General features: G+C 47.9%; 1 protein-coding gene across 2 annotated transcripts in view; it reads right to left on the bottom strand.

Annotated features, from left to right (window-relative positions):
- Positions 1-3,792: 3,792 nt before the first annotated feature.
- SPRYD3 (SPRY domain containing 3) overlaps positions 3,793-19,902 on the bottom strand; it is a 53,815-nt gene continuing 37,705 nt past the window's right edge. For both annotated transcript variants that reach the window (XM_087710623.1, XM_087710622.1), the window contains exons 9-11: positions 15,797-15,916; positions 7,329-7,483; positions 3,793-5,484 (exon numbers count right to left, since the gene is read on the bottom strand). In XM_087710623.1, coding sequence (XP_087566749.1) covers positions 5,350-5,484; positions 7,329-7,483; positions 15,797-15,916 — 410 coding nt within the window. In that variant the 3' untranslated portion in view covers positions 3,793-5,349. The remainder of the gene's footprint in view (positions 5,485-7,328; positions 7,484-15,796; positions 15,917-19,902) is intronic.

The raw sequence follows: 19,902 nt of genomic DNA, 5'->3' as shown, positions 1-19,902 counted from the left end.
GATGTGTTGGTTCTCCACGGTAAAAGCTATTTGGATTTCATGGGAAATCATCTGGACATCTTTGTTGAGTTTGACTCCTAGCAAGGACCTAAAATCCAAATAATTGGATGGGGAGGACCATATATCGCATGCAGCTCATTTCTCAAAGATCAATTGGCTGGCCCCACTGAACACAATTTTTTGCTTCTGACATACCTGATGCAGACATCTGCCTACGTTTAGAAACTCACAAAATGTACTAAGAAAATGGGCAGGTGATCGTTAATTTTAGCAGTTTGATAGCTAAAAAATCCATTTCAATGACTCTCTTCAGACACTCAGAATTCACTTTCCTACGCAACTGTTTAAAGGGTTTATCTCTGCATCTGGATAGCACACAGCAGAATATCACAGGATTAAGGCGCAGGAGGAGGTGAGGGGCTTTAAAAAACATGATGCATCAGAAGTCCCATTTTAATTATTTCTGGGTTTTGAGTTTTTCATTCCAGAAGACCAGCTTGTGTGTATTTTCCTTCCCCACCAGACTAGAAATTGCTTTTAAAAAAAATCCAATTCAGACTTGTATTCTTAATAAGCATAATATATTAATTTCTCATGTGCTTGGGTGCAATCGATTGAATCAATCTCCCATTAAGACACGTCAGTGCAAGTACCAAGAAAGCAGAGTTTGCTTGGTGGGGTCCCTGTTCTTGGTGGATCACCTCTGGTGAGATTCATGCAAGAGATTCCCCCCACCAGCATCTTCAGGATGGGTCATTGATAGCAGAGGACATATCAGATGAGCTAGTGAAGAGCATTCTGCTGCTCTACAAATGTGCCTTCCAATCTTTGAAAGTGGCGGGAAGGGGAGGGTTGGGTTCAGTACAGAGTTTTATTTTGTCTACTAAAGAATTTATATCTGAATGTTAGCGAGAGAAGTCTTGATAATATATATGTATTGTGTGTGTATATATATATATATATATTTGTGAAGGGGGAGGGCAGGGGAGAGAAAGCTGCAGCACTATTTTTTATATCTGTATTTTTATCTTCTGTACAAATGACAACCCGCTTCCCGTTTATTCAAAATTAACATACCAGGAAAAGAAACCAGAGTGCCTTCTATTGCTTTTTGGAAACGGGTCCTTGTGTAACGGGGTAGACAATGAAGAGAATACAACTAGGCATTCTAGTTGTAGGTAGAATTCCTGAAGGAATTAATCATGGGGTGCTTAGATCTAGCCCACTGGGTCACCCTGGAAACAGCAAAGGACCAGTCTGCGGTGCCTCTGCCAGTGAAAACGGGGCCCCGTGGGGCAATGCATGGTTCCCAAGCTCCATTATCGCTGGCAGAGGGCTGCAGGAGACCGTTGCACTCAAAAAATGGGACCTGGGGAGGAGCTCCATTGATAGCAGAGGGCTTCCAAAACAAAAGGAGAAATGTTTCCCTTTTTGCCTTTGAACACGCAAGAAGGGACAGGAAAGGAGAAAGGGAAAGACAAAAAGGACGGATTGGAAGAGAACAAAGAAGGAAAAATAAGGAAAGGGGGGAAGAAAGAATGAAGAGGGAGGGAGGGAGGATTATAATGAGGGAGGGTCTGAGGGAAGTCCTGCCTTAGCACTTGGCTATCACAGGTGCCCCCAACACAAGTGACTCCAAACTGGCCACGTCCACAGTGGCTCCCCCGAGGTAAAACACAACCCTGATGCAGCCCTCAGTGAACTCGCGTTTGACACCCCTAATTTAAGGCAAGGAAAGCATTTTTGTTTATTTTAGAGGAGACATTATTGTGACATCACTTTTTATTTATTAAATTTATATGCCGCCCACCTCACAGTCCAGCATCTCTGAACTATATACTCGTGGGATGGATGGATGGGGTTTCTGGAGTTGCTTCAGTTGTTTACATTTTTTTGAAAGTAAAGAAAAATCCCCCCCCCATGATAGAAACCCTCAATGCTACTCCCCATTTTTCAGTTTTGTGTAGCATATTTTCAAGCTATAATTTTTCATTACAAAAGCTTCACCCCAAAGGTTCCATTTTAAATGTACATATTTACATGCTACTGCTATTGATTTCACGAGTTTGTTTATAAGCCACATATATGGATGCATTCAGGTAGGAATGAATTTTAAGATACATTTTCCCACCTCATCTGCATCAGAAAGGCTAATGCTGCTTAAAAGGTATTGTATCATTTTATCTTATCATTGTGGCATTATTGTGAGCTTCCAATCCCTGCCATTTGAATTATCTGGTTGAACTTTTATTTTTAATCAGGTCATTGTGTTATGACACCATCCCTCTCTAATGCTAAAATACTCCTTGAAAGCAGTTTTATGGGAGCATGGCATTAGTTAAAAGCTTTCCAGCCACTACCATTAACTACTTTATTAAGATGGCAATGATAGGAAAGTATTTTCCCCCATTGTCTGTCTAGTGCAGGGGTAGTCAACCTTTTTATACCTACCGCCCACTTTTGTATTTCTGTTAGTAGTAAGATTTTCTAACCGCCCACCAGTTCCACAGTAATGGTGATTTATAAAGTAGGGAAGTAACTTTACTTTATAAAATTTATAAAGCAGAGTTGCAACAAACCCCTACCGCCCACCATGAAAGCTGGAACGCCCCCTAGTGGGCGGTAGGGACCAGGTTGACTACCACTGGTCTAGTGGCTAAGACACTAGGCTAGAAACCAGGAGACTGTGAGTTCTAGTCCCACTTTAGGCATGAAAGTCAGCTGGGTGACTTTGGGCCAGTCACACTCTCTCAGCCCAACTCACCTCACAGGGTTGTTGTTGTGGGGAAAGTAGGAGGAGGAAGGTGTGTTGGATATGTTTGCCTCCTTGAGTTATTTATAAAAACAATAAAGGAGAAAAATACATACATACATAACTTCATTGTAGGGTACTCAAAACAATTTTATTTTTAGGTGGGGTTTTTTTTTGAAGGGTAGTTTAATGTTTAAAAATTACTTTGCTAGAAAATTCTTTTACATTAAAAAAAATACACTTCAAAGAAACACTGATGAGAAACAGAAAGCAGTAAAACACTATTAATGACACCAGTAGCCTTTCCAGGTGGAAATACCAACTTTATTAAGTGTATAAAGATTCTGGCTACAAAAAGTGCAGCAGAAGCACCCAGAGCTGAAGGGAAGAGAAGTCTGTTCAAGCCAGGCCTGCAGTGTGGAAGGACAGACTTCCCCGGGTATTTCTCAACCTTGGGGACTTTCAAATGAGTGGACTTCAATTCCCAGAACTCCCCATGCTGGCTGGAGAATTCTGGGAGTTGAAGTCCCCGTGTCTCAAAGTTCCCTAAGTTGAGAAACACTAAACTACACAACAGGACACAGAAAGAGAGAGCGAGCAACATCTGCACTCTCCAAGGCTTGGTGCAGCAATTAAGTCAACAGCAGCACGTTTACAAGCTTGTGATGCCCCCTTGCACACCAGCAAGCCTGTATCCTTGCGTTCTGCAGCCAGATGCCGGATCGTTTCACGCAGCAGATGGGGAGGAAACCACCATCATCAGCAAGCAGGGATTACAATCTTCTCATAAATCTCCCCGTGGGGATTCGTACCCTCACCACCCTTCAGACCTTCCGCACAGCCCTCAAGATCTGGCTATCCCGCCAGGCCTGGGGGTAAAGATCATAGTTTGCCCCCGCCCGAATGTTGAATGAATGTTGTTTGATCTTAACTACACACTGTATTTTTATGTTATTGTATGTCTTCCCCTCCCATAAGTTGTTAGCCGCCCTGAGTCCCCCCAGGGAAAAGGGCGGCCTATAAATAAACACAACTCTAATAATTGCAAGAAGCAGGGAGGATTGTTGGCAAGACATGAACATGGAAGGAAGAGACCGAATTGTTGCTCCCACTCACCCAACATACAAAGCGGGACTGTGACAACAAAGGCAGGTCATTCACACCACCAGAGGGAGCCAACCTATTTTTTCTTCTTCTTCTTAGGACCATCCCGTCTTCAATCCCCCATTCCCAGATTATCATTTTAGCAGCAAGATTGCCCATGAAAATACAGGGGCAGAGAAGTTAAGAGAATGTAGGAGCCTTCCTCCCGTGGCTCAAAGCAGCTGCTACTCTTTGGCTTCTCTTGTCATTGATAGACCACATCTACACACACAGCATCCAGACTGGTTGTCCCACTTCCCATAGCCTGTGTTATTTCTGCAATGGGGCATAGCTATGACAAGAGCAAATACAATGCAGAGGACAGGGGAGGAGCTGAAAAGAAGGACAGGCCTACATACCTAAGGACCTGTCCTCTTTAACTTCAGCAGGGAAGAATGAAGGGTGAAGAATGAACACTTTACAATCAAGTTACAGTACAGATTTCACATTCCACCCTCTTCTCCATCAATAGAGATACACAGCAGCATTGCACCCAGATCATAACAACATATAGAAGAAATATTAGGGAGCTCTCAAGCTCAGGATAAGAGGAGGGGAGCAGAATTCTAGTAGGCCTGCCTCCAAATTTTGCCAATGACCTCCCACCCACCCACCCCAAACCCCGAGATTAGCTGATTAGGACAGCAGAGAATTCATCATTAGACTTCATCTGTAAACTATGATTGGAAAAAAAAGTGCTGGATCTTGGCTTATCAAACATCAGTTAGGAAGTACAGTCCAAGAAAGAATCTTCCCTGGCTTTCCACCATCCCCTCCAAAAGTCCTTGAAAAAAGAAAGTTAGATCCTGGGAGTTTCTAAATACCAGCTTGAGTTCATCTAAAGAGCCCGTAATTTTTTAAAAAACTGACATAGGGTTTTTCCCACACTGATGGGCTCAGGAGAAAAATAACTTAGATAATTTTGAGACTGGCTCGCACTGAAGAATGAAGTGTCCAGCACACTAGATATAACAATGCAAATGGTTCATATCCTTAGGCAAGAGGAGCCGACCTGTTCCATCTGCAATTCAATTATCCCCTCGGGCACAGGATCATGGACACCCCAGAGCTGAATAAGGCTAGGCCATATTCCGGTCTCTTTTTCAACCATGTAAACTCAAAGAGCTGTCCTACCCTCACAAACAGTAATCAATGGAACATTACGAGCAGAAAGAGATCGGGACTGTGCTCCAGGAACGAATCCCTGACCCGCTTGGAAAGAAAAGAGCGCCTCAAGATTTTTCCAGTATTAAAACAGTTGCAATCAAGCAGGCAGGAAAGAGACAAGAAAAGTGGCTCAGGTGTTATTAGATAGACAAATATCTCTCTATATGGCCCCACGTCAAGACGGTTAGACTCCTGGAGGCAATGGCCAAAGTTGCAATGAAGAACAGCCGGAGCAATCCGGCAGCCTGCAGAGTGGCAGAAGAGGCATATTCTCCAGCCCTTGATCTTTAGCCGCTGAGTGGATGCAGATCCACCTTGACCTTCTCCCCGCTGCTCAGCATCCCAATGGTGGGATAAAAGCCCCCTGATGGCACCACGGCATCTTTCTTGCCAATAATCTTTCCGTTGCGGGTGAAGAACACCTGGCAGAGATAAGAGGGGGGGAAAAAACCAAGAATTTTAACACAGGTTGACCCTGAAGAAATCTGTATTGGCTGGGTCAGATGTTGGACAAATCTTCCAAAATCTGTCATATGAAAATAACTAAGAGCTGTGAGTAAGACTCTTGGCATTAGACCTTAGTTGACTGAAAGTTCCTGTTTGTTTTTTTAAATCATGTTTTTGAGTGTGCGATATCAGAACTGACCAAAAGGAGCCCTTAATTCAGAGCCAATTCCAGTGTCCCCAGAGTTCCAGCCAAACCTTTCCCATTACTGTCACTGATGGGACATGTCATATGCCACTAAGCACAGAAAGAGCATTGACAGTTCCCCCACCCCACCCCCAAACCTATCTCGCCTGCCCTCTGAAATAGTACGGCTGCTCCCAAGGTGGCTGCTGCCTGTCCGGAGAGAGCTATAAAGCTACATCCAGGCAGAGAAGCAGCTTCAGAGGAGAATCTCTCCCAGGCTGACTGCAGGCTAACATCCCAAGAAGCAGGCGGCATCTGTCAAAGGCTGGAAATGTGACCTTGCAGGACCAGATCGACAGGGTTCAAATGATGAACTGTGACAACTCGGTCCTATGACGCATTCCGAACGTTAAGAAGCACAGAAATGAAGCTGCCAACAGGCACAGCAGCGCTAAGAATCAAGAGAACCATATGCTGAAAAGAAAAGTTCATGTGCGGACGCCAGTACATAAAAAAAAGCTTCTCGTGACTCGTACTTGATGGAGTCTCACAAGCAGAACTCTGAGAAAAGGAGCTTAAATTCCTAAACTATCTTCTGTGACCTTAAATAGCATTCTGCAGTTTAAGGCAATCCATTAAGCGCAGTTTATGTCTGTCAGCATCTGTAAGTCAAGAGAAAACATGTCCTAGCAGTAAAATACTGCTTTTTCTTTCCTTTTTTTTAAAAAAACATCCCTTTCAGTTTCCACATCAGGTACTGCTCCATATTTATGGTTGTATCCCTAAAGGGCTAGATGGAAAAATAAAATATGTAAAAACCTCTGACAAGTTGCATTCCAAGAGTAATAACGATTCCTGGGCTTGAAACGAAGTCCCGATGGTAAAATGAGTCCCAACTGTGATCAGGCAGTATCTGCTAACACTTTGATCATGCTGAAAGGATCGCCTAAGAGAAGTCGAGCCACCCAAATGACCTGCCCCTCTGCAGCCACAATTATTCCAAACAAGCAGACTGTTTTAGCAAGGAGAAACACTGTGTTCTGACCCAGCTCCCCAAACAGGATAAACCCTCTGAAGTGAACTCAAAAGATTCCTTTAATTAGGAGTGCCGGCAGCCCTGGCAAAAAGTTTCTCTCTCATTGCTGACTAACAAATCCTGCTGGCCAGAAGATGAATAGTTGTCTGCCACATCTATTCATCTCTGCACCCTGCCTTTTATTCCCAGAACTAGGGTGGCTTTGCTAGAAGCCATGGGTCTTCCTTCCTTCCTTCCTTCCCAAGGATCAGCCCACAGATTTCCACTGCTCTCCTCTCCTCTGCCATCTGTGCATCCATGTGTCAGGCACTGGACTCAGCTGTTCTTCTTCTTCCTCACCAGCCGACTTCAGACCTGTGGGCTGTTGATTCTCCATCTGAGGGCTGACGGACAGCTCAAGCTCTCTTTGCCAGCTGCATGCCCTCTTCCCTCGGAGCGCTCAGTTGCCTTGATGCTGACCCTGACTCCCACGCCTCCTCCTCATCTGATTCGGCTGCTGGAGGGGCCACAACACACTGCAGCCCTCATGTTTTAGCTACAGCAGAAGCCCCCGAGCCTTGTTCTATACTTGTGTATTAACCAGTTCGTCTGGCACTTACCACTACTTTCTTGCCTTCGTGTTCCTGTTCCACATCTTCCCCATCTTCTTCTTCATCCTCATCCTCATCCGCCTCCTGGTGCAGATACAAGACATTCCTCACTCCTCGTGGTTTGGCTCGGATAGCCACCGTATCACAGCTGTCATCACTGTCACCTACAGGGCACCCAAAATCCCATATAAGTCTTGCAGATAACAGATTCCCACCATAGAAACTGAAGTATGATTTGATGGCCTATTAATTCTGTTTAGCATCTACAGACCGTTGCTTTCTCGGTTTCCTAGCAGTCACACAAATTTTTTGTTACTTCTGCCCTCCCTCCCCGCTTCTCATTTTATTTCCTTTGACTTTCCTGCCCAAGCACTCTGCTTCAACATTAAGCACGGAAGACAGAATGGCAACAAGCCACCTTTCCTGTATCAGGGGAGGGTCACTCTCAATTGGTTTGTCAGTCTCCGTAACAAGCTAGCCAACCATCTGGCCTGTAGGGGCAGTGTTGTCAGCAAGGGACGATCAAGCAGGAGGGAAAATATTGAAGCTCAGCTTGATGACTCCAGAAATAGGAAAATCACACTGCTAGAGTTTAGGGGCAGCCTGAAGCTGCAAATCCATCGTGGCCACAGATCAATGTAATTCAGCTTTGTAAAATATCTAGGGTTAATAATTCCCCGCATATATTTTCAGAGAGATAGCAATAGTGGAAATGGTAGTATTTTAGTTCTGCACTAACCTTTCAAAAGCTCTAAGGCTGATGTACAGTACAATTAAAATACCTTAAAATATTCCGATCGACATGAAGCCCATATGAGAACTGTCTAAATGACTAAATATTATTAAAAGCCAGGCTGAAAGGAAGGCTTGCTTGATCATGTCTAAAGACGGCAATTCCTCTGGTATTTACAGGAGGGGCTTTCACAACCTCTAGAGCAATGGTTCCCAAACTTGGCAACTTTAAGACTTGTGGACTTCAACTCCCAGAATTCTCCAGCCAGCAGAGCAGAGCTGGCTGGAGAATTCTGGGAGTTGAAGTCCACAAGTCTTAAAGTTGCCAAGTTTGGGAACCACTGCTCTAGAGGTAAGGACTGAGAAAGTTCCAAATCACCACCAAAAGATTGGATGGCACCCAAAGATGATCCTACTTTTCCTCAAATTTTACTCGCTGTCTTCCAATTATTCTAAAAGACATCCAAAGTAACTTCTTTAGGATTGTACCTGGATGAGAAGACTGCCTCTACAGGCCAGCTGACAAACTACTCCAAGGGTGTCCCATCTGAGACAATTACACAGGATAGCAAATCTCAAGTCCCCCTCTCCATCTGTGCACTCCTTTTAATAACTCCAGGGGTCAGCAATACCTCTTTCCAATGAAACAGATTCAGCAGAGAGGCAGCAGGATGCTAACCCCTTTATGACAATTTTCTACAGAAAATTTCTGTCTAATTCTATTCTACGCCTGCATCTGTCAATCTAGAAACACCTATCGTATAAGACGCATCCTTTTTCTTCAAAAAAAGAGGCTGAAAATCTGGGTGCATCTTATACATAGAATACAGCATTTTTTGCCTCCCCAAACCCCGCCCCCTTCACCAAAATGGCTGTGCAGAGCCTTATGGAGGCTTTCAGAGCTCCTGGGGGCTGGGGAGGGCAGAAATGAGCAAAAAACAGGTCGTTTTTTTTTTTTGTCCCCCAGCAGCATTCTGAAAGGCTATGCATGCAATTTTTTTGACAAAAAACGGGCCCGTTTTTGCGAAAAATGGACGATTTTTTGCTCGTTCACCCCCCCCCCGGAGCACTCTGCAAGCCCCCCCAAGGCTACTCAGGCCTTTTTTTAAAAGGGGGGGCATTTTCGTGGCTGTTTTGGGGAGGTTTGCAGAGCGCGAAAAAATTTTTTTTCCTTTTGGAAAGCTCTTTAACTGATTGATGAGAATTACATTGATCAAGTGCTGTGCAGGCAGAAACAAAGTCTTAGGTGCTGCAGATTGACCGTTGTCTTACCTGAACGGTCCTTCTATGGGTGCTGCGAAGGGAATCCAATCATGGGTTAACTTAGCCTTCTAGCCTTGAGACTGAGTATGCAAATATCAAAGTTACGCCTCCTCTGACTGGACTTCCGCTTCCTCTCCAGTTCTTATTACGAAGTCCACCGAAGAAGCATTATGTCAATCCTCAACAAGCCGCAAGTCATCCGGCACTACGGAGTCAAGTCCAGTCAGGAACTAGTCACAGTCAAATGGAGCCCTGACCGGCCGAAGCCGCGGGCGGGTTTGGATTCCCTTCGCAGCACCCATAGAAGGACCGTTCAGGTAAGACAACGGTCATTCTCCTGTGTGCTGCTCCGGGAATCCAATCATGGGATATATCAAAGCAATGAACTCCCAGGGCGGGAGCTAGGCTGGTCAGGCTCCTCCGCAGACGGAAGGACCCTTTGCAACACTCTCCGCCCAAAGGACGCCTCGGCCGAGGCGAAGACATCAATCTTGTAGTGGCGAATAAAAGGCGAGGGGGATGCCCAAGTGGCCGCCCTGCAAATCTCTTCCACGGACGCTTGCGTCGCCCAGGCCGCTGTGGTGGCCGCACTCCTGGTGGAATGAGGAGTGATTCGCCTTGGAACCGGTCTGGAGTGGGTGTCATACGCCAACGCAATGCAAGCTTTCAACCATCGGCCGATGGTGTGGGAGGACACCTTCTGTCCCATTGAAGATGGCTGGAAGGAGACGAACAGGGCCTCCGATCTTCGGAACGACGCCGTGCGCTTCACATAGCGACGAAGAGCCCTGCGCACAACCAGATGGTGCCACTGACGTTCCCGCGGATGAGACGGGTGAGGACAAAAGTCCGGCAGGACAAGTTCTTGAGTTCTGTGAAACAATGAATTTATCTTTGGAAGAAAGGTCGGATCCAAACGAAGCACTACCTTGTTCGGGTGGAAGATGCAAAGATCCGCACGAACCGAAAGGGCTGCTAGCTCCGACACCCTCCTGGCCGATGTTATGGCCACCAGGAAAGCCGTCTTGAGTGTCAGCAAGCGGAGGCTGATGGAGTGTAGAGGCTCAAAGGGGGCAGCTGTAAGGGCCCTGAGAACCAAGGTCAAATCCCACGTGGGATAACGATGTACCGTCGGCGGTCGAAAGTTGGAAGCACCTTTAAGGAAGGTTCGAACTCGCAAGTGCTGGGATAAGGAGCGGCCTTGGCCCCCCCCGACCACCGTTGACAAAGCTGTGACCTGACGGCGAAGTGTGTTTGGTGCCAACCCCTTGTTGAGGCCGGACTGCAAGAAATCCAGAACCTGGGGCACCGAGGCCTTGATGGGATCGACCCCGGTGCGTCGGCACCAGCGGCAGAAGGCCTGCCAGGTAGCTTCGTAAATACGGGTAGTCGACGGGCGACGGGCCGCCTGAATCGTAGAGATGACTTCGTCTGAATAGTGGAGGGCCGCTAGCATCTCCCGCTCACGTGCCACACGGCTAACTGCAACAGCTGAGGGCCCGGGTGCCGGAGAGCCCCTTGGTGGAGCTGAATCTTGTCGTCCGGGATCCTCCAAGGACGCGAAACGGACAGATGGACGAGGTCTGCGTACCAGGGACGTCTGGGCCACATTGGAGCGACCAGCAGGACTTCCGCCTGTTCTGTCAATATCTTCTGAATGACCGACGGAAGGATCGGGAGAGGAGGAAAGGCATAGAGAAGGCCGGCCGGCCAACGGCTGCGTAGAGCGTCTACCCCCTCCGCCCCCGGAGCCTGGTATCGGGAGTAAAACCGGGGGAGTTGTGCGTTGCGCGGGTGAGCGAACAGATCCACCTCGGGCAGGCCGAAGCGGCGAGAGAGCTCCTGGAAGAGAATGGGGTGGAGCTGCCACTCCCCCTGATCCACAGTCGCTCTGCTCAGCCAGTCCGCCTGAGTGTTGGCTTCGCCCGAGATGTGCTCCGCCCGAATCGATGAGAGTCTGGGCTCCGCCCAATGGAACAACCTTTCCGCTTCCAGCATCAGAGCTCTGGACTGCGTTCCCCCTTGGCGGTTGATGTGAGCCTTGGAGGCCACATTGTCGGTCAGGATTAACACATGGTGATGAGATACAATGTCCCGAAATTCCAGGAGAGCCAGACGGATGGCCCGCAACTCCAGCCAGTTTATGCTGTTCGCCAGCTCCTGATCCGACCATCGACCTTGGGCCACCTTGTCCAGGGCATGGGCCCCCCATCCGAATAAGCTGGCGTCTGTTGTAACTTGAACGCGGTCCGGCTCCTTGAATGGACATCCCCTGAGGAGCCTGGACGACATCCACCAATGCAGGGACCGCCTGGCCTTGCCCGGGAGCTGCACCTTGATGTGGGAATGACTGGTATGCGCTCTTTGGAAGGGCAGCAGGAACCACTGGAGAGGACGCGCATGGAACCTGGCCCAGGGCACCACGCTGATGCAGGAGATCATCTTCCCTAGCAGTTTGGAAAGCGACAGCAGCGGTACTCGCCGATGGGATAGCGCATGATGCGCTAGGCGGTATATGCTCTGCCTCCTTTCCGGGGACAGGAAAACCTCGCACGACATCGAGTTGATGGTGGTTCCCAGATGAAGGAGGGACGTGGTTGGGCGCAGGTGGCTCTTGGGCAGATTGAGGACAAAGCCATGGTCCCGCAATGCGTCCATCGTGACCTGTAGGTCTCGGAGGGCCTGATCTCGAGAGGACGACAGCACCAACACGTCGTCCAAATAACAATTGATGCGTATTGGAATTGAGCGAAGGGAGGCTGCCAATACTGCCAGAAGCTTGGTGAACGTGCGCGGGGCCGAGGAGAGGCCGAATGGCAAGGCCCGGTATTGATAATGACGGCCGTTGAAGTGAAACCGCAGGAACTTCCGATGTGCCGGATGAATGGGCACATGGAGGTACGCTTCTTTGATGTCTATGGAAGTCATCATGTCGCCTTGGCGGATGGAAGCCAATATGCTCTTTAGAGAGTGCATTTTGAATTTTTGGTATTTGATATACTGATTGAGCTGTTTCAAATCTAGGATTGCCCTCCATCCCCCGGAGTTCTTTGGTACTAGGAACAAGATGGAATAAAACCCTAGGCCTCCCTGCCCTTTGGGAACTTGCTCTATGGCCCTGATGGTGAGAAGATGAGATATCTCGGTGTCCATAAGGCGCCGCTTTAACGGGCACCTGGGCACAGGGCACCTGATGAACCTCCTCGGGGGGATGGATAGAAATTCTAGCGTGAGACCCAAACTCACTACTTGAAGGGCCCAGGCGTCTGACGTGAGCTCCGCCCACCGGTGGGCGAAGGCCAAGAGACGTCCTCCTATGGGCCCTACCTCCTGCGAGTCAGCGGTATCTGCGAAAGGATCGGTTGCCCGCTCCTCGGAATGATCGTCTACTCTGCGCCTGACTCTGCTGGCGCCCCCTGTCTCTGGCCCCGGCTCGGTCCTGGCCACGGTCCTGTGCCTGGGAGAACCCCCTGGTATAGTTGGGGACATAGGGGGCAGAGGTAAACCCCGAGTCCCCAGACCGAAAGGGCTGCCGTCTACCATAAGGCTGTGGCCTTCTGGCCACACGGGCACTTGTGGAGGGAAGCACCCTACGTCTGTCCCGAGTCTCAATGAGAATTGGATCCAGCACTGAACCAAACAAGGCCCCGCCCTTAAAGGGCGTGGATGCTAGACGCCACTTGGATTTGATATCAGCTTGCCAGTGGCGGAGCCAGAGCAAACGGCGAGAGGCCACATTGGAAGCCACGGCTCGGGAAGCAAACTTCGCCGCGCTAAGGGTGGCATCAGCAGAAAACTCTAGGGCCGCTATCAGTTTGGTGACATCCTGATGGAGGCGCAGTTCCTCCGGATCCAGCCTTTCCTGTAGCTGTCTCAGCCAAACTAAAGAAGTCCTATTAAAGAAGGAAGCTGCAGTGGCTGATCGCAAGGCCCACGCTGCTGCCTGATGAGTCTTGCGAAGGACCGATTCGGCCTTGCGGTCCTCGGCCTTCAATCCTTCCGAAATTTCAGAAGGAATTAATGCCGGTGAAGCAAGAGCCGCTATGGGAGCATCCACTGTGGGAAACTGCAGGAGGGCCTCCAACTCTGGGGAAGATGTGAAAAGCTTCCTATCACCAGACCCAGGGGCTTTAACCGCGGTCGGCTCATCCCACTGCTTTTGGATTAAATCAAGAAAAAGCTTGGGAGATGGGATAAAATCCTGCAGAGCCACCTGCTCAGCAAAGAGCCGCTCGGTGGCATCCAGGCCCACAGCAGCACTTTCTGCAGAAATTGCCTCCCCCATGTGGGTGGTAGTCTTGGCCTTATATAGCAGGGATTTGAAAAGAGTGTGCCTGAAAAGCCCAGGGGGCGGAGGCTGGTCCACAGGAAGGCCCTCGTCACCAGAGAGTTCCCTATCCTGGATTTCACCTTCTTCCACTAAGGGAGATTGTGCGCTAAACACAGAGTGTAAAGGGGAAGGAGGATCAGTTTGCAGAATGGAAGAATCCCCTTGTACTGCTTGGGGAGCCAGGCCTGAGTAGGCCAGAGTAGGCCTGGAGACCTGGGATCTACGCGCTAATTCCGCATCCACCCCTCTGGAAATAGCCTCTGAGATCATGCTGTAGAATTCAGCAGAAAGGCCCAAATCCTGGCCCTCCAGAGGCCTGAGGCCTGCAGCTGTGGGGGTGAACGTGGCAGAGGGCCCAGCGCGTGGAGGTGAACGAAGAGAAGCCCCACTAGCCTCCGAAATAATTGGGGGAGAACGAGGCCCGAAAGCCCCTACCTCGGGAATAGGGCCCTGGGGAAGTTGAATATCAGGAGACCAACCCTGCTCAACAACCCTCACCGGAGACACAGGCTGCTGAACCAAAACCGGAGGGGAAGAAATGGGAGCCCCAGATGCCTTGGGGGGAACTTTGGCCTTGTCCTTGCGCTTGTGCGACTTATCCCGAACAGTAGATGAGGCTCGAGGCCTACTAGTAGAGGCCCTGGTCGCGGCCCTGTTGGGCCCAGGGCTGGCCCCTCCCTCGCCAGGGGAACGGGGCTCAGAAACTGGCCGGACAGTACCTTGCAATTGATCAGCCATGATATGAGTTTGAAAGAGCTCAATCAGCGAGACAAAGGAATGCAATTGAAAGCACTTCGCCAAGAACGCCACGTGGAAGCAGAGACTAAGAGAAGCGACCTCCTCCCTGAGTCAGCAAACTCGAGTGAGGGAAAAGGGAGGGGCGGAAGCAGTGCGCAGACTCAAGCGCGCGAACAAAATCTGCCTTCTCATCCCAGGCGTTAGAGCGCATGCGTGAAAAGCGCTTCCAAATAAGGTCACCGGCTTCAAAGGCGCGAAATTCAAAGGAACCGCAAGGGAAATTCCCAACAGCCGATCCGTGCAATTCTCCGGCAGCCGCTCCAGCGAGGGCACAAAGGAGGGAGGCGGGGAAGGGGGGGAAGCCCCGCTCCGACAAACCAAAGCCTCGGATCTGACCGCGCCCGCGGGCGGGTGCTATCCGGCAGGGGTGGCAGCGCTGGGAGACTCAGCTTCCTTGCGCGCTGATGATAAGGGAGGGCAGGCGGAGAAGCCCCACTCCAGCTGCAGCGATCCGATATCCCTTTAAGGGAAATAGCGAGGGAGGAATCTGCTGACAGCAATCTGCCGCTTTACCTCCAATCCAGCAAGAAATCCACAGTGAAAAACCAAGTAATTTCATCCTTAACCTAGAAAAATTAGCAATTAATCAAGAGAGCGTTGAAAATAAGTCTCGTAGGCTTGACTGAGTAATAAGGACTGGAGAGGAAGCGGAAGTCCAGTCAGAGGAGGCGTAACTTTGATATTTGCATACTCAGTCTCAAGGCTAGAAGGCTAAGTTAACCCATGATTGGATTCCCGGAGCAGCACACAGGAGAATGTCAGCGATTTCCTTCTCCAGCACATGGATAAATATACCTGGAAACATCTACCTACCTATCTACTCTCTCTCCCTACCTACCTACCTACTGATTTCTCTCTATCTCTATCCCTCTATCTATCTATCTACCTACTCTCTCTCCCTCCTCTATCTACCTACGTACCTACCTTCTCTCTCTCTACCTATCTACTGTTATTTCTCTCTCTATTTCTCTCTCTTTACCCCTCTACCTACCAACCTACCTACTCTCTCTCCCTACCTATCTACTGTATTTCTTTCTATTTCTCTCTCTCTATCCCTCTACCTACTACCTACACTATCTCTCCCCCACTTACCTACTGTATTTCTCTCTCTCTCTATTTCTCTCTCTCTCTCTCTCTATTCCTTTATCCACGGACCTACCTACCTACTCTCTCTCCCTCTACCTACCTATTGTATTTCTCTCTCTCTACCTATCTACTTTTTAAAAATTTGCCTCTTCAAAACCTTGGTGCATCTTATACTCCAGTGCGTCTTATATTCCAAAAAATATGGTACTATATTATTCTTTATTTCCTTTTAAATAGCATCATGTCCCACCAAAGTCCAAATGCTCACCCTCGCTATCAAGGATGTAGTCACGTGGAAACATGATCCCACAACCCATAATGTCTCCTTTATAGCAACGGGGGCCAAAGGGATCCCCCACTCCACTTCCATGGAAGATTTTGCCATCATCTGCAAAAGAGAAAAGGAACAATCATTAAGCATTGTGAAGTTTCTGGATCTCAGTTTGCCTTCACCTAGAAAAGCTGCTAAAAATGCTAGGGGTTCCAAGGCCAGATGTAGACATCTCAGGCTAAGCTACGGTTAACCAAGCATCACTTCAGTCATCAGGCAGGGATAGAAAGGATTACCAAGAATTTGGCACGGGACAAATTCAATTCCCCTGGCTGTTTGGTAAAATTAGGGGTTTTAGGAATTCCCTGTCTCCCTTTTACTCAACATTCAGAAACTGGACCAGGAATAGCTCTATTTTTCTAGGTCTTGTGATCCCAAAGCCATAAAGAAACAGGACAGAACAAACACTAACATGCATCATTTCAGACAGTGGTCCCCAACTTTTTGGGCCCCAGGGACCAGTTCCGTGGAGAGATTTTTCCATGGACCAGAGGGGGCCTGATTTCACTTGCTGCCTGCATCCTACGGGGGGAGCTTCGCTTGTTTGCACAGACCGGTTAATGGCATGCCATGGACAGGTGCCAATCCATGGAATTAAGGGTTAAGGATCCTTGATTTAAGAGAGGTAAATAAAAAAAATTCTCCAACTAAGCAGTTGGAGGCTTCCTGGGAGAGGTGCAACAGAGCATTGTTCTACCTGACCACTGACCATTCAAAATGGTACAACAGCACTGAAAAATGTAACTTCTGACCATTTTTCACAGTGATATGCTTTGCAGTATCCCCATGATCATATGATCAAAGTTGCTTGGAATGGGTTCATATGTACGACCATTGCTGTGCACCCCAAGGTCATGTGACCTCCTTTTGCAAACTTCTGACAAGCAAAAGTCAACGGGGAAAAGTTGTAAAATGGGACAACAGTCACTTAACCCACCCACTCAGCTGCAGAGATTTTGAGCTCAATTGTGATCATACGACAAGAGACAACTGGTACTGGAACCCCATAATAAACTCTGAATCTTTGCTTTATGAACAGGCCGGGCAATGATTTCAGGCAGGGCTCCTCTGGCAAGATAACCCAGCATGCCTAACCAGGCAGGATTCAAAGTCGACTAAGTTTCCCATAGTGTCTATTTACAGTACAGTCCCCCCGGGGATAAACACACCGGTCCAGCCAATCAGATGCTCTGCCGGGCCAGACCAACAAGGGGTGGGGCGGGGAAATACATACTTTTGTGCCACCCATGATCAAAGTCAGACGACTCCGAAACCCAGTGGTCAGAACAATTCCTTTCCTCTGGGCAGAGGAGAACAAAAGCAGAAAGGAAGGGAGAGGTGGAGCAGAGACCACTTGAAAGGCCCCGGTGCTCTTTCATTCTCCGCGAATTCAGCTACGCAGAGGCTGCGGGTGCCCAGAACACAAGGCACGGGGCCAAGACCCTTTTGTCTTCATGAAAGAGGGAGGTTTGCTTGGCAAAAGGGCAGTCAATATTTCCCTCTGCTGCCAAGGAAACTTTGAGAACAATCTTGTGCAAACATTCCAGAACGTGTTCTCAAATAATGAAGGCTGGCCAGCGGGAGCGCCTTTTAGGGAATCCCTAAGCTCAGTAAAACGTAAGAAAGGAAGATCAAGAGGACGGCAGCTGATGGGAGAAGAACAGACCCGTGGTTGGGAAAGGGTGAAGAAGACCAGTTCTAGCAGGAGATGGGCAACGGAAAGTTAATGCACTATCTTACTCTGAAGTTGTGCCTTTCCCTTCCTTGAAGCAGATTTGTCCAAAGTGGACTGTTGGGAGTGATCCTGCTTAGATTGTCCCACTTTCTCAGGGGGTCCGTCCCGCAACTTTCTTGAGTGTGATTTATACATCTATGGAAGCGGGGTACTTAGAACCGAAGTGATTCTTGGTGTCCTGGTTCCAAAAAGTAGGGAGAATGAGCATCCTGAAGCCAAACTGCTCCAACCTAAACAGTGTCGGACATTCCTCAATCCTCCATAAATCTTCCCTGGGCGAAGCCGTTCAGGGTCTTATATACTCTAAAAGGGAGATCAAAAGTTGGCCCGTGCTTTGGAAAGTAAGCAGGCTTAACGGAAAGACTGAAATGATTTTCCTTGGCTCCAATTAAATCAAGCAGAGTTATTCTCAAGGTATGTAATTTTTTTTCCCCTCTGTCACATTAAAAATTACAATTTGGTGGCAACTTTTGCAAGACTTTCAGAAGCTGCAGTTGATCTTGGGGGCCTCCTGGTGCTCCTGTTCCAGAATTAAGAAAAAAAACAGTTCACTCAGGAATGTAGTTCAACATACATCTGAGTGAACTATTTTACCCTATTAGAAGAGGACGCACGTTAGCCACAAACCACTATTTTCTGCCTTCACCTTCTTTGCTCTTCTTGTGAAGTTCTTAAGGAGGAGGGCAGCCTTTGCCTACCTGTAGCATCTTGGGAGAGAGGAATCTTTCATTGTGGTGGCATGAAGATGGCTAAGGTGGCACTGCCTAGAGTGAGTTAGTTAGAAGATCTGAAATCTTCATCTTTTTTTCATTATTTTTAGAAGATGACCTGGAGAGCAGGAAGCCCAACTGTTTTAAATGTCCCTCAGTGTAAACGTACGTCATCAATTTTCTGTGTGATGTGTCCTTTGCATCCAAAAGTAGTCGATCCAAGATTCTACAGATGGTCCTCGACGTATGACCACAATGGAGCCCCAAATTTCCATTGCTAAGCAATGAGTTAAGTGAACTTTGCCCCATTTTACAATCTGTTTTGCCACCACTGATAAGCGAATCACCGCAGTTGTTAAGTGAATCGTGCTGTCGTTAAGGGAATCTGCCTCTCCTTCCGTTGACTTTGCTTGTCACAAGCTGGTTGGGATCACTGCTGATCACATGATCCTGGGACAACGGAACTGTCAAAAATACATGCCAGTTGCCAGGCAGCCAAATTTTGATCACATGATCACATGGGAATACCGCAATGGCCTTAAGTATGGAAAAAATGTCATCGTCACTTTTTTCAATGCTGTTGTAACTTCAAAGGAATAGTTGTAAGTCGAGGACTACCTGTACAGAAAACATCATCAGTCCGCCTGCAACAGAATGCAACAGCTGGAAAATCTGGGACATTTTCTACCTTTTATGGGGCAAAAATACAAAACAAAAAAAACAAAACACCCTTACCCAAACCCAGATGAGCCAAATAATTACAGGTAGTCCTCGACTTACGACCACAATTGAGCCCAAAATGTATGTTGTTTTAAATGAGACATTTGTTAAGGGAGCTTTGCCCCATTTTACAACTTTTCTTGCCACATTTGTTAAGTGAATCATTCCAGATGTTAACAAGGTTGTTAAGTGAATCTGGCTTTTCCATCAACTTTGCTTGTCTGAAGGTTGCAAAGGCATTCACATGACCCGTCAACCGTCATAAATATGAACCAGTTAAGAGCAATGGTGGTGCAGTGGTTAGAGTGCAGTATTGCAGGCTACTTCTGCTGATCACCGGCTGCTAGCAGATCAAATCTCACCAGACTCAAGGTTGACTCAGCCTTCCATCCTCCTGAGGTCAGTAAAATGAGGACCCAGATTGTTGGGGGGAATAGGCTGACTCTGTAAACCGCTTAGAGAGGGCTGTAAAGCACTGAGAAGCGGTATATAAGTCTGAGTGCTAGTGCTAGTTGTCAAGCATCCATACGTTGTTGTTTGGGGATGCTGCCTAAGAGTGAAAAATGGTCGTAAGTCACTTTTTTCAGTGCCGTTGTAACTTTGAACAGTCAGTAAATGAACTGTTGTAAGTCGAGGAGTACCTGTATAAGCAGATAGCTAAAAGACAGACTTTTAGTAGCAGACCCCAACATATGAGATGAGAGTTGCTAAGTTTATGGCCAGCTGGCCAAATCACTCCATGCTAATCTGTTTTGGCTTCTTTCTAACAGTGACTTTTGGCATTATTTGTAAGTAGAACTGCATCTAGGAACTGTTGGATCTTGTTCGTATAAGCATCCCAAATATGCTGAATTATGAGGTTTTGAATTTCACTGGTT

Source organism: Thamnophis sirtalis, unplaced genomic scaffold (genome assembly GCF_051295495.1).
Source record: "Thamnophis sirtalis isolate CommonGarterSnake01/CBP01778 unplaced genomic scaffold, rThaSir2_p1.2 scaffold_3, whole genome shotgun sequence".
Lineage (NCBI taxonomy): Eukaryota > Metazoa > Chordata > Lepidosauria > Squamata > Natricidae > Thamnophis > Thamnophis sirtalis.
The sequence above is the reverse complement of the archived record's forward strand: the minus strand, read 5'-3'. Positions and strand labels throughout refer to the sequence as shown.